Here is a 14,705-nt window from a genome sequence, read left to right as displayed (position 1 = left end):
CGCCCGTTTTTCATTTTCGTCGAAGCACTCATCCTTGGAATGTTACACCAGGTACTGGATGCGTGGACGCGTGTCGTTTCGCACAAACGCGAGGCGTCGGAAACGAAGAGCGAGCAACGCGATGGCGTCGTAGCGTCGTATAGTGTCAGCTAGTGTCAGGTTAGTGAAGTGAAGCGCAGAGACTTGCGAGTAACCAAAGAGTGGCACTGCCAGAACATTGAAAAAAAAATGTTTTTTTTTTTTCCCCCCTTCGGCAACATCAACTGAAAAAGGAGAGTGCCGGCTTGGCGGGCTAGGCCAGCCGCAGCAAGCGGCGGGATCAGGTTTGAATGAAGGGACGGGGAAAGGTCACGCCCGCGGCGGCAAGATCGCCGAGTCGAGGGATGCAGGCCCGCCTCGCGCTCGCTCTCGCCTCGCAGTCGCCGTGAATTCGAGCGCGCGCCGCCGCCGCTTCGCATTCCGTCGCGGCGGAGAAGGTGCTTCCGGTTGCTGCTCACGCAAAAATGACAAAATTTGGGGCGAAATCTCTAGGTTGTTGGCGGGGAAAATTCGTTATTTTGAGGGGGTCTCCCGCTGCCACTTCGTTACATAGAGATCTCAAATACATCTGCTTCTATGGAGTAACGGCGGGGAATAGAAAAACTTCATTATATCCAGGAATTCGTTATATGGAGGTTCGTTATAAGCAGGTTTAACTGTACAATCAAGTAAATACTGTAATCACACATTGTGAACTACGGTTATGCTTGAAAATCCTCCTGGGCAAGCTGAAAATGGGCATTTTCGACGGGAGATGACGTGTGTTGAGTGCGTTCAGTGTACCCTAAACTTTGCTGAGACAGATGCTGTTGCTAAATGGGCCACTAGTGGCAGTGTTTGAAGTGCTGCATTAATTGCTCCAAACTGTTCCGAACCTGCTCTGAAATGGCGCTGGGAAATTTGATCACATGGTGATTACCAACTGCTGCTGTGGCAACTGTATGTGACTGATTACTTTTGCATTGTGATGCTCAGCTTTATTGACTTTGATCACATTTCTGCCACAAGAACTGGCATTTTAAATATATAGCTCATTTAGCTGTATTTTTGAACTTGACATGCAGACTGTTTTGGTGGAATGTGAAAGGGACTGAGATTACTTCGATCTCATACTGATTATCAACTGCTGTTTTGGCAACAGGTATATTTGGTTGTGGTTACTTATATAATGTGGTGCTCAGCTTTACCGGTTTGATCTCATTTCTGCCACAAGTACTGGTATTTTAAATATACAGTCGAACCCACATAACAATATTCAAGTGCCATGAAAATTCCATTGTTATAACCAATAATTGTAATAACTGGTTTGCATGAAAAAAAAAATCAAGATAGGGGAATGGCAGAGCTGTTGTGAGAAAACTACAATGGCGGGGAGGCCAGTGCCCCTCCCGAACACCTTCCTCCATACAGCTGCTGATTATGTTGACTCGTTTAACTGTTTAACTCTGCTTTCTGCACGCTCTGATCCTGATCGCGTGTAACAATTCGCAGCTGTCGGCGTTCAAGAATGGCACTGCTATAGTAAAACCTCGTTAATTCGGATTTCACGGGATCAAAAAAATGTGCGAATTAACCGGATGTCGAATTATCGAGGGTATCAAGAAAACAATAAACAAATGCTTTTTACGTCAACACGTGTTTATTTACTGAATGAATCAGCAGAATCCTGTTTTATTTTGCACAAAAGCAAAATAAAGCAAAGTAAAGCAAAATAAAGCAAAAGCAAAAGTGCAGAAGTTGCAATTCTCGTCATCTCTTGACTGATTAGCGCTCGCAGCGGCGAAGGCCTCGCGACTTCTGTCACAGCATGGCCGTGGCGTGCGTCTTATCTGAGACACGCTTTTCACTCGATTATCCCGAGTATTTTTTCTCCCCTGTTGCCAGGTCGCCGCCCATCGCAATGTAGACAGTGCTCTTCATCCTTGACAGCTTTGCACTGAGTAAAACCGAAGCTATTGCTTGCCATGGCCGCTGTCGACGAGATCATGGACGGCGACCTTGCGGTTCCGAAGGCGGCGCACGGCCGACGCGCATACCGCTGCGAACGAAATCGCGGCTGCTATCGTCGCGATCATGGATGGCGACTACGCAGTCATGAATGCACGCAGCCAACGCGGTGCTATGTGCGGCTGTAAACGCAAAAATCAAGGCTTTAAAGGAACAAATAGGCACAAAGCGTTCCGGCGTTGCTGTCATTCCAGTACGATTTTCACTGATCACTATAGGCGATGCGTATTCCGTTGCTTTGTTACAGTGGACGCTAACGTCATTTTGGCTCTATTACGGCGCACATTTGTGGCGCTCCGCCAGCCCCAACGTTATCAGCGCAGTTGACGCGGTCCATTTGTGCTTCAGAGGGGTGGAAGGGCAATGGGACAGAAGCGCGCGAGGCTGACGATGCGGAGAAGGATGGGAAACAGCGCGCGGCGGCATGCAACGGCTGAAACAGACGCCGCCCACCTTGGACGATTTTAGTGTCTGCTCATTTCTCTAAATAATGTTTATTCCTCCTCCTCCTCTTTTCAAGAAGTTTGCATTCCATTCCCAGTTGGCATGGACACCCAGTAGTCAGACTTCATCGTTGTAACTGATAATGCGGCATGGGGGCATTGTAGTAAGCAGGTTGTTTCACCATAGAAAGCATACAAAAGTTGACAGTGCAGCAGCTTCTCATTCTTATAGCCGATATATTGTTAAAACCGGTATCGTTATAAGTGGGTTAGACTGTATAGCTCATTTTACTACGTGTTCGATAACCATCCCTTTTCATAATTGTTTGTTCCTTGCAATTTGCATTTATTATTGTATGTGCAATATGTTTCGTAATAAATATTAATATTTGTGAGACGCTTCGGTGATGCTTTTAACTCCAGGAGTCGAATGGCATGTTTTGCCATCTGCTCCGAAAACGCTTATGGCTGCTCCAAAGTGTCATTTTTCTGCTCCGAAATTTGCTCCAAAAAGTTAACTGTCAATTCCATCACTGTAATGGGGTCATCATAGGGGTCATGCGTGTGCATGCCGACTGGTCAAATTCGAATTATCCGGCAAATGTAAATTTTATGATCGAAATAACAAAAGTTTGCGCCCAAAAGTAGGCGCCAGCTGGGACCTTCGGTCGAGATCGAATTAACCGACAAATCGAATCGACGGAAGACTATTGTATATCGGATATAACAATGCGCAGTTGATGCACTGTCTACTTTTGCATGTGTTCTATGGCAAAACAAACCGCTTACTACGAGGACGATTCAGAAAGTAATGCCTCCAAGCCCACTGCTTGGCCAATAGCATTGCAAACATTTTGAACTCTTTATCATTAATGCACTGATGTTTAAGATATAGAATGTCACTTGCCTCACCTTTCCCATCTCTTCTCGTTCCAGAGTAATCGCGCAATCCATGGCTTCCAGTGGTGATGTCTGGTTGAAACTGCGGACTGTAATTGAATTTCTGACTGCAGAAGGTTGTGTGCCCATCAACATTCATCACCGTCCGACTGCAGTTTACGGGGATGGCTGTGTTGACGTCAGCACTGTACGGAGGTGGGCAAGGACTGTGAAAGACCAAAATCTGGCCGCATCAAATCTCCACACAAGCCACAACTTTCCGCAGTCAGAAATTCAATCACATCCCGCTGTTTCAACTGGACATCACCACTGGATGTCATGGATTGCTCGATTACAGTGGAACCTCATTGATGCAATCTTCACGAGAATCGGAAAATAAAGCGTATCATCCAAAAAACGTATTATGCAGAATCGTATCAGTGAGGTTCCACTGTACTCAGGAACGAGAAGAGATAGGAAGGTGAGGTAAGTGACATTCTATAGCTTGAACATCAGTGCATTAACGATAAAGAGTTAAAAATGTTTGCAGTAACATTGACATTGGCTTGCAGGCATTACTTTCTGAATTACCTTTGAACAGTGCTCCCATGCGGCGTTATGGGTTATAAGAAATAAATTCGGCCACCGTGTATGTGCACTGAAAGGAAAAAGAACCCAAAGTCTATTAAAAAAAAAAGATACGGGAGAAAAAGAACTGTAAGCTGCCATACCCGCCTGTGTGCTACCCGCTTTTGCCACACCTGCCTTTGTGCCGCACACCCCGCACTCCATGCCTTTGTCACATTGCCCTGCACATCACCAGCTGCGCACACCTCTCTCCTATCTTGATTCTACCCCTCTGCTGTCGGCGCAGCCGATTCGTTTATCAGAGATGTGGAAGGGAGAGGAGCACACGAGGCTGGTGGTGTGGCGAAGGCATGCCGTGTGAGGTGCGGCAGCTTGTTTTTTTTGTTTTTGTTTTTTTGTGTGTGTGTTCTTGTTCTTTCTGAATTTCGCATTCTTTTGCTTTTCAGCGCAGACACTCAGTAGCCAGATTTAATTGTTATAACCAGTGATGTGGTGTGAGAACATTATAGGTAGCAGTTTATTTTACCATAGAACGCACAAAATTTCACGGTGCCAGGGCTGCTCATTGTTACATCTTAATATTGTTAAAACCGGTTTGACTGTACTCCTTTCTGTCTAATTAAAATGTTTGGATGTTGGTAGCTTCTGCATTTTTCTTGAAACCTGGTTATTACAACTATCGGTTATAACAATGGGACTTTTCGGCACTTGAATATTGTTACTGTAAATGGGTTTGACTGAATACAGTAGAACCTCGTTCATACATTTTGGGGAAAAATGCGAGAAAATATGTACTAATCAAGAACGATCGGAAGTCACTAAAAAGTTTACACTCAACTGTAGTTGACATCTACGTAATGCGAACTGTTGCACCACGAGATGCCGACGCAAGCCAAGCTCAAATGGCCCCGAGACGCACATTGTCCTTACTGTGGCTTTGGCAAGCTTACGCTGTGAAGATGCTTATCACAGTAGGGTTGGCAGTGATAGCTGGGAATTCGGTGTGCGACAACCCAGGAGGAGATTTGCTGGTACCGGAATAAGAGACGGTGTGCGCCGACATTTTCATGTGAGACGAGTAGGCGAGTATTGCAGGAAACCTGCTGCCGCAGACTACTGTTCTCGATTGCGCACACGTTGCGCTTTTTGTTTACATGGGATCTAGTGGGCAGAAAACATATCATAAAGTCCAATTTGGCGATCTACTAAACGTTGGTGTCGAAAGATCGGCTTTCTGGGAATGATGAACCGGTACAAAATAAGCGTAACTGTATTGGGTCTTCTTTTTTCATTTTTCGTGTTCTCGATTGCAAACGTTGACGCCGGGAAATTGTACGTAACGGGATCGTATCAATGAGGTTCCACTGTATATATATATTTCAGAGTGGTCTATAATACATCAATTTTGTCTGTTTCAGATATCTCAATAGATGCAGTCTACAGAGTTGTGATGTCATTTTTAATTGCTGAGCTTGTAAGTTTGTAAGCAAGTGAAATAATTTCTCCATTGCCGGTGTATTTAGGTAAGAGTTCCTTGACCTTATGACCGCCAGTTTTTTTTTTTTTTTTTTGCCAACTGCTATATGTCCCTCGCTGTTTTTTTTTTTTTTTTTCGTGTTGGTTCAGTGGACATTTCATGCTAATAGAAACTGGTTCTCTGACGTTGGTTTCTTTCAATTTTAACTCATCAGGTGTTCATAAATTGATGCACCTGTCAAAGTGCGGACAGACTTGCCATGACTGCTCCATCTGCAGTAAGAAATTTAACTAACAAGGTTTTCGTCTGTTTAGATGACCTCTGCATAGATGGCACAATAGTTAGGCAATGTTATTTTTGCACAAGTTGCAGCAGGAGAGGCAGGGAGTGTGGTTTTCTTAAACCCCAAAACGAATATACTTGGAAGTGGCAGGGGCTTTGCCCGAGCTGTCTCGGGAGTAGCAGTCAAAGGCGGAGTTGACCGAGTGCTCTACACGTGATGCATTTCATAGATACTTATGTTTACTATGTTTCCATGTGTGCGCAGGCTCGCAATCTCGAGCAGAAGCGTGAGTGGTGCCTGCAGCTGAAGCGAGCCATCATTGAGAGCTTCAGCGCTGTCATTCCCAGTCACGCCAAGCAGCTGGTGTTGGAGCTCGGCCAAAATGACAGTATGTGTGTGTTGCCTACACCATACATGCATGAAAGATTTCACATGCATGAAAGATGCATGCCAGTGGCTTTAATATAAGTGAATCGTCCTTATAAGGGAGCCATAACCATGGTTTGACTGAAAAAGTGCAGGGAAGAAAATCACAGAAACACATTTATTTTTTTTTTTTTTTTGACAGATGCACATGCAGAGCACAGAGAACTGTTGCAGCTTGTCAAAGAAATGTGATCCGGGATTTGTCGTCAGGGTGGTACAAGCACCTAGTGCTAAGCAGGCTTCACAGGCAAATACAAACATTTTGGCGGCACATGATGACTGGCTCCATGCCTGGAACAGTCCTTGCTCAGTGCACACACACTGCCTTAAGAAGGCGGGGGGGGGACACGGGTCTTCGAGACCGAAAAATCGCAGGAAAATCACTTTTTTTTTAAAGCATTATTTTTGGATTCTACAGTGTCTGATGCATTATCTCAGGAATTTTCACCCATCTTGGACCAATATTTTGGTCGTAATGACGTTTTGTATCACGTCGGCGAGCTGCATTTTTACTGATGAACACGCAAAAAAGGGCGTTTTTCCGTGATGTGCAGCTGCCGTTCTAAGTGTCCGATCGCAACCATCTTGGTCTTGTTTGAAAAAGCCACTCTTCTTTAGTTTTCGCGTCACCGCTACTCTGCGCTCTGAATGGCTATGAAGAAAAAGCCTGCAATGAAGTTGTCCCAATGCACAATTCCATTTGTCGACTGAGACACGTGACCGTAAGCACGCCATGCCATTGGCGGATTTTTGCCGTCGTTTGCTCGGGCCGCTCAGGCGTGTGAAACTCGGCACGAAATGGTGGCAAATTCGGTTTGCTATACGCCGCGAACGGAAGAAACGAGGGGTGTTAAACTTTCGATAGTGCGCAGTAGCTTTGAAAGATGCGGTTTCACTGAAGCCTCCTCCTCGTGACTGCGAAATAGGCTTAGCAGATGAAACGGTTCTGGCAGGGGCCTGTGTTCATTCCAGTGGCATTCCAGCACAATTACTGCAACCCGACAATTTGGAGCAGGTGAAGAAAACTCAAGAAAAAAACTGCGAGGCTGATTCTACGCCGGCTACTAAGCGAAAATCGAATTTTCTCGCTCACACTGAAGCCGCCACACTGATGCCGCCGCAGCTGCCTTGGATGCGCTAGCTGGAGACATGCTTCGTTATCGTAAGCCTCGATTCTATAAGTACTCTGCTGTCTTGTGTAAAGTGCAGGTTTTGGTGCCGCAGTGGGCAAAGGTGAACGGGACAGCGGTCTCGTTTTAGCCATAGTCATCCCGTGTGCAATCTGCGGCGATGCCGCGTCGGCGCGGAGTTCACCGTGCATATGCAGCGGCCAAACGTGCCCGCCGTTCCTCGTGAACTATCTTGCTAAGCACGACACGCGGAGCACCAGTAATTGGCAAACGGCAATGACATTTTTTTGCGATTAAAAATGTTAATCTCGTGCGCAACCTACGCTGATGCCACGTCGACCAAACGTGCAACCGATCCCTCGTGAACAATCTCGCTGCGCGCGAAATGCGGTGCACCAGTAATCAAGAAACACCACCTTTTTATTTTTTTATTTTGCGATATGAAGCTAAATGCATATGCTTGAAGTGCTGCAAGCAGATTACTACGGCGCTTACTAATCAATTCTGAATGTAAACATGCAAATAGCCTTACTGTATTGCACCGAGTTTAGTGTGTTTCTTTTTTTTTTTTCATTTTTGTCAAAACATGGTTTTTGGTCACTTTGCTTGTTTGCTGCATCAATATCTTCGGACCTAGGACAGCTAGAGCTATTCTTTTTTTTTTTTTTTTGCAGCACAAAGCTAAATTTGTTGGGAAGGCAATGCTGAGAGCATATTTTTAATTTTCTTCAACACCAAAAATTTTTATTTACATCTACGTTTGCTCTTGTTATTGATACTGTGAACACATAACTTCAATGGCTGTAAAATGACGAATTATTGTTCAATTTCGAATCAGCTTGCAGCGTTGCTATCCTTATGCACTGTAGTATCCAACTACAGTTAAACCTGCTTATAATGAACCTCCATATAACGAATTCCTGGATATAACGGGTTTTTCTATTTCCCGCCATTACTCTATAGAAGCACATGTATTTGAGGCCTCTACATAACGAAGTGGTAGCGGGAGACCCCCTCGAAATAACGAATTTTCCCCGCCGACAACCTAGAGATTTCGCCCCAAATTTTGTCATTTTGTGCGCGAGCAGCAACTTGAAGCACCTTCTCCGCCGCGACGGAATGCAAGGCGACGGCGGCGCGCGTAGCGCGCTCAAATTTACGGCGATTGCGAGGCGAGAGCGAGCGCACGTGTGCGTGCGTGCGAGCGTGCACGAGGCGGGCCTGCATCCCTCGACCTGGCGATCTTGCCGCTGCGGGCGTGACCTTCCCCCTCCCTTCATTCAAACCTGATTTCGCCGCTTGCTGCAGCTGGCCTAGCCCGCCGAGCCGGCACTCTTTTTTTCAAGTTGATGTTGCAGAAGAAAAAAAAAACGTTCGTTTTATTTTTTTTTTTCAACACACTGGAAGCACCGCTCTTTGGTTACTGCGCAAGTCTCTGCACTTCACTTCACTGACCTGACACTACATGACACTATAGGGCTGTCTATAGTCCGACGTAACGCGCGCGCACGCTACGTCATGTTGGCGAAAACGACCCCCTCTATAGTCGAGTGCACCGGCGCAGCCAATGTAACTGGCGGCTTCCGACGCGCCCTGACGGGCCCGGCGCTGAATTGGCTCCTGACCCAGTCAGTCCACTGCGCCGACCCACAATGCCATTTCGCGCGAAGAAATAAAGGCGCCCACGCTGCTTCGCCGACGGTCGCAGACAGCCGTTCAAAGCGGCATGCGGGCTTAGGATTGTTCTGCGCATGCTCTGAAGATAACAGCCGACGGCGCGCACGTCGGAGTATAGAGGAGATGGCGTTTCGGCTGGCGCAGCGCAACCGGCGTAGCGTGACAGGCCGCAAACGACGCTAGTCTGCGGGCCGATAACGTCGGACTATAAACGGGTCTTATATGACGCTACGACGCCATCGGTAAGTGGTAAGAATCGAGTAAATACGGTAAGCGTTTCTTTTTCGAATTTTCGTGCCGAACCTGCATACAACGAAATACAGCAAACAGGCATGGAGCGACAATGGAAGACAATGGTGCGTGCATGCTAGGAGATGGCTGATGAGCGCAGACCTACATGTGTGCTCTCAAACGGCTGGCATATGTGCTCCCTTTGAGCCACACTTGCTGCTGCATTCTTGATGTTGGCTGCAATGCAGGAGGCCTGCTGTGTGAGAGAGGACCGGTGAAGAAGACACTTGGGGCACCGGAGTACTTGAAGAGACGCAGATACGACCGGCGCAAGTCAGAGAGCAGTCTGCACAGGGCTTTGCAGCTGTCACGAGGTGAGATTCTGCCACTACCTGAATGGCTCCAGCCATGGAGTTTCTCACAGAGGGAACTTTGGTACTACTGTCTGCAGAGGAGTTGAAAGTTTAATGGTAGCATGGTAATGACAGGTACTGTAGTGAAACGACCCCACTGATATGTCTTTTAGGGAGCCATGGAAAAAGAATGCATAGTCGGAAAAGAAAGGTCATGTGTAGGAATGTGCAAATATTAGAATTTTGAAATATTTTTCAAATAGTGTTTGCTATTTGATTCCCACCAAACCTTTACTATTCGAAGTATTCGAAGTTCCAGAAAACAATACAGTCAAGGACTGATTTTCCGGACGCCTGATTTTTCGGACATGCCCAGTCATTTGGACACTATCGTGAAACCGCCACATACCTTATAGAGTCAGTGTATAAGAACGTCTGAAATTTTGGATGCAAAAAACTTTCGCCGTCTGATTTTCTGGAATTTTTGCCATGCCCGCAGGTCTGAAATGGCATTAATCAAAGCCACCACCGCCGCCATTTTGTTTATCTTGCCGTCTCGAACCGTCTCTTTCGCACGCAGATCCGCTGGCAGTCGTAGCCACCACCGCGGCAATGCTAAGCCTATCTACTGCAACGTTCGCTACCGAGATTTTTGCTGTTCGGTGCCGTGTTTTTCATTAAAACAATTCATCGCTGTTGGCAATGGCGCCGACTCCAGCTTTGTAATCCTCGCCAATGGCATTGAAGCTCGGAAAGCATGGCGCGTTGCATAATGCTGTTTTCTGAACGTCAGCTTCGTCTCAATACAGCAGTGTTAGGCGGTATACATTGAGTGGGAAGGGACAATTGTCACGGGACATGGTATGTATACCTTAATTATATGTGCATGCACCCGCCATCTCCTATCACAGTACGAGCACCGATACACCTAACAAGTGTACTGGCAGGCCTTCAGAGCTATTTTATGCGTTCCTCTGGCGATTTGTGCCCTTGGGGGCAGTAAAAGGCATGCATTCATTTTTTGGGGCTGCCCGATTTTTCGGATGTTCTTGCAGTTCCTAGGGAGTCAGATCTGGTGTTGACTGTATAGTGATATCATTCGCTAAAAATCAAATCGCAGCGCGTCTAAATGAAACGCTCAAACCCAATTCTCCTTGCGGAATAATTTTGACACCCTTCTAAGCCAGCAACAGCATTCACAGCCACAAGCACAAGCAGAAAGGCGTACTTGCATGATGTGACTCTACACAGAAAGGAAGACCCGTGTCGCTGGTGGCAGGAGCAAGGCGCAAGAGCTTACCCTTTGCTGGCTTACCTTGCAAGGCAGTACCTGGCTATACCAGCCACAAGCGTGTCTAGCGAGCACATGTTCTCGTTGTTCGGTGCAGTTACTAGCAGGAGGGCTTGTGTACTTCTGGGACATGTTAAGCAGCTCGCTTTCCTCTATGACAACATTCAGTGATTCATCTTGTAGCTATCCATTATGTTGAACATCTGTATTGGACTGTTATTTTTTCGAGGGACATATATATGTGGGAGTACACTAGTTGTGCAATAAATTAGCTTTTTTGGCCGTGTTATGCAATGCATTTTTTTCACTAATTTATTACTTGGAAGTATTAGAAAAATATTCATTTCGCACTCAAGCTTTAATATTTGAATTCCCACAGCACCCAAAATTCGCGCAGCACTAGTTACATCTAATACGCAGTACTTGTGACTACACTATTTATGAGATGAAAAGCTACATTGATACAAAGCTTTAGTTGAAGCTCCAAAGAAAGTAGGGGTGTGTGAGTACTCGAATATCACCCAATCGGAATCAAACAGTGAATGTTCGAGTAATTCGATTTGTGAATTGAATATCTAATATATATTTTATTTTTGGAGCATTCAATATATTTGGCATAGAGATTCGTGCAGTGCCACATGTCGGGTGCGCTGAGGAGCCTCTCGTGCACGATGTAACCCAAGTGAGTGTTTCACTTTGCGTTCGGCATAAAAAGAGCGCCGAGCGCGGGCCGTTTTGGGCAGCGGACTTTGTCACTTTGAGAACGGCATGGTGTCGGCTGGATGCGCCTCTGTCAGTACAAGGTTCGTCCATGTTGACAGTACTAAGCGAAAATGGTAATGTGACGTAGATGGGGAGAACGGCAGCAAAAGCAGCGCATGTTTCATAAAGTCCGAAAGCATCTGTGAAGATTGGGCCGATTAGCCGCTGATAGGCACGCAGATCATGTTGAATACCATCTTTTTTCTTATATAACCCACCACCACGCATAACCTGCACTCCCATTTACAACAGCCTGGAAAAAAAAAAGTATGTGCGTATAAGCCTGCAGAAATAACTGCATACAACAATGCTCAAATATTTGCAAAAACACATTGGTGGTCCAACTGCGCCATTTTGCTACAATTATACTTGTCTGCGCCTTGCTGCGCCCACCGAAATGCAACTTGCGCCAAGTGCGCCAAAGCACCACCTTTGCATTGGGCGCTACGTGGACATGCAGTAGCGTGGCCGATCCCTCCGTTTGTGGACAGACACGCGGCTAAGCATTTCGAGCATCGGCGACGCAGACTTAGCAACCAAGCTTCGCGCATGGAATCCTCGATTGGACACACAGTCAAGCCTTTCAGCACTCGATGTTTCCGAATTCGCGACTAAGCACATCGAGCGTCGGCTTCTCGGGCCCGCGGCTAGGCACTTCGCCCATCGGCACTTGGCACTGCGCAACTAAGCACATCGAGCGTCAACTCCTCGGGCCCGCAGCTAGGCATTTCGCGCATCGGCACTTGGGACTGAGCGACTAAGCCCATAGAGCGTCGACTACTTGAGCCTGCGGCTAGGCATTTCGCGTATCGCCACTTGGAACTGCACGACTAAGCACATTGAGCGTCGGCTTCTCGGGCCCCCGGCTAGGCATTGTTGTTGCACAAAATTTTTTTTCTGCATTTCTAGTTGCTTTTGTATTATGTCTGATTGCATAAAACTATTCTCAGTAGTTTACAAGTGCTATTTGCATAGGCAAATAAAGTCTGTTTGCTACGTTTTCTGCTCTGGGCACGCGAGCTAAATTGCTGCATCAGTCTGTCTTGCTTGTGTCCATTTGCTCTAAAGAAGTACTTAACAATTGGGTAGTAGTAACTTGGAGGTTAACAAAGAAGCTCGAGAACAAGTTAAGGACTGCACAAAGAGCGATGGAACGAAAAATCTTAGGACTAACGTTAAGAGACGGGAAGAGAGCGGTGTGGATTAGAGAAAAAACGGGGATGGCCGATATTCTAGTTGACATTAAGCGCAAGAAATGGAGCTGGGCAGGCCATGTAATGCGTAGGATTGATAACCGGTGGACCATTAGGGTTACAGAATGGATACCAAGAGAAGGGAAGCGCAGTCGAGGTCGGCATAAAACCAGAAGGGATGATGAAGTTAGGAAAATTGCAGGCGCAAGTTGGAATACGCTAGCGCAAGACAGGGGTAATTGGAGATCGCAGGGAGACCCTTCGTCCTGCAGTGGACATAAAATATAGGCTACCGGTGCTACCGAATATAGGCTAATTTTGTGCTACTGAACTGCTACAAAATGCTAATGTGGCTGCTCCTAAATCGCTAGAAAACAGCTTTTTTCTGCTCCTAAAATTGCTCCAATTCTTAAACTGGCTGGACCAACACTGAAAAACAGTTTCGATTTGCTGGTGCACAGCGACTCTGTTTCCCCCCTTATTCGGCGATGCTGATAAAGCTCGATTCACATGACGGACGTGATCCCGGATGAATCAACTGCATGACATGTGACAGGAATCGGATCACTTCACAGCTAGCATTCACACAACAGAGGATGACGTGTGGGGACCGCACGTGCCCATCTTCTTCCGCGTACTCTCGTCGTCACTTACGCACGTTTCGCACGCCTCGGGAGCCAGCGCAGACACGAGAGAGAGGCACTTTGCCCTCTCCCGGTTCTAACCCGCCTCTCGTGACTCGCGTACTCTCGCGGGAAGAGGGTAGCTATCCAACGGGCGGGCGGACATTCTCTTCGCGAAAAGGTAAAAAGAGATAAAAGTGCGCGACCGGGAGAGACCCGCTCTCTCTGGCGTCTCTACCTCTAACCTGCCGGAGCGGATTTTACCTGCTGCAACCCATAAGTGGACCTCGCTTGCGTGACTACCACATGCAATGAGGCAAGCCTATTTATTCCTTATTACAGAGTGGACTTCCCTCTGCAAGTGTGTCGTATTGCCCGCAGCAATAAATGTTGTTGAGTTGATTCGCTCGTTGCCTTATTTGCCCGAACTCTACGTAGCTGCGATTGCACGCGCTACGGGTTGGGGATCGTACCCCCACAGACGGCACAGACTGAACCGTCCTCACACATGCAGCGGTGATGGAGCAAGCGTGACCGAGCCAAAAATCCCGACGGTAATTTGGCGCTCTGCTGTACCTGTACACCATTTTGTGCATTGCTCTCTGCTGTACACAAAATGGCGACCCGTAAAGAGGAGGAGAATGGGCGACCACGAAAAAAGGGAGAAGGGATCTTCAACATGCAGGGGTGGGGAGAGGACAGAGTTCCCTAGGAGAACTTTGCCTTGGGGTGTGACTTCATGGCATCGTGGTGCTAGGTTGAGGGTGGGGCTCTCTAGGGTACAGTGAGATAGTATACCTAGGAGACAACAACAGCAACGGAAATAACGGCAGCGCGCACTGCGCTGCTTTGAAGCCACACTTCTGAGCGAACTGCACATAAAGCCTAGTTTACTGGTAAATTATTGTAATTTACGGCACGGGATATATGCACGAAAATACGGTACGTGGTCACGAACTGCGCACCGCTTCCACAGCCATCAATCTAACTCGCACGCGTGATCTCTGGACCGATCACTCGTGGCACTGCACGGGTCTCCACATTGAATATATCGCATATTTGAAAAACTGAATAGTAGATATGGGATTCTCAAATTGAATTATTCGAACATTTACTATTCGATTCAGTGAGATCCGAGTTTTTCGGTGATATTAGACCAAAAATGGCAATATTTTCATTTTGATACGTCACTGGCTGTGTCGCCGGCATCTCAAAACCGAAATTAGCGAAGTCGACAGTGCCCAAATGACAGCACAAGCCAAGCCGCTAAGTCGTAAAGACTGTATTTGCGATTTGCCCATTT

General features: G+C 46.9%; 1 protein-coding gene across 1 annotated transcript in view; it reads left to right on the top strand.

Annotated features, from left to right (window-relative positions):
- The window catches only part of LOC119457490 (uncharacterized), a 70,610-nt gene that overhangs the window by 44,593 nt on the left and 11,312 nt on the right, over nucleotides 1-14,705 (top strand). Inside the window, exons 11-12 of the mRNA XM_049670879.1 lie at nucleotides 5,981-6,104; nucleotides 9,429-9,554. Of these exons, the coding sequence (XP_049526836.1) occupies nucleotides 5,981-6,104; nucleotides 9,429-9,554 (250 nt within the window). The remainder of the gene's footprint in view (nucleotides 1-5,980; nucleotides 6,105-9,428; nucleotides 9,555-14,705) is intronic.

This window comes from Dermacentor silvarum, chromosome 7 (genome assembly GCF_013339745.2).
Source record: "Dermacentor silvarum isolate Dsil-2018 chromosome 7, BIME_Dsil_1.4, whole genome shotgun sequence".
Taxonomy (NCBI): domain Eukaryota; kingdom Metazoa; phylum Arthropoda; class Arachnida; order Ixodida; family Ixodidae; genus Dermacentor; species Dermacentor silvarum.
The sequence above is the reverse complement of the archived record's forward strand: the minus strand, read 5'-3'. Positions and strand labels throughout refer to the sequence as shown.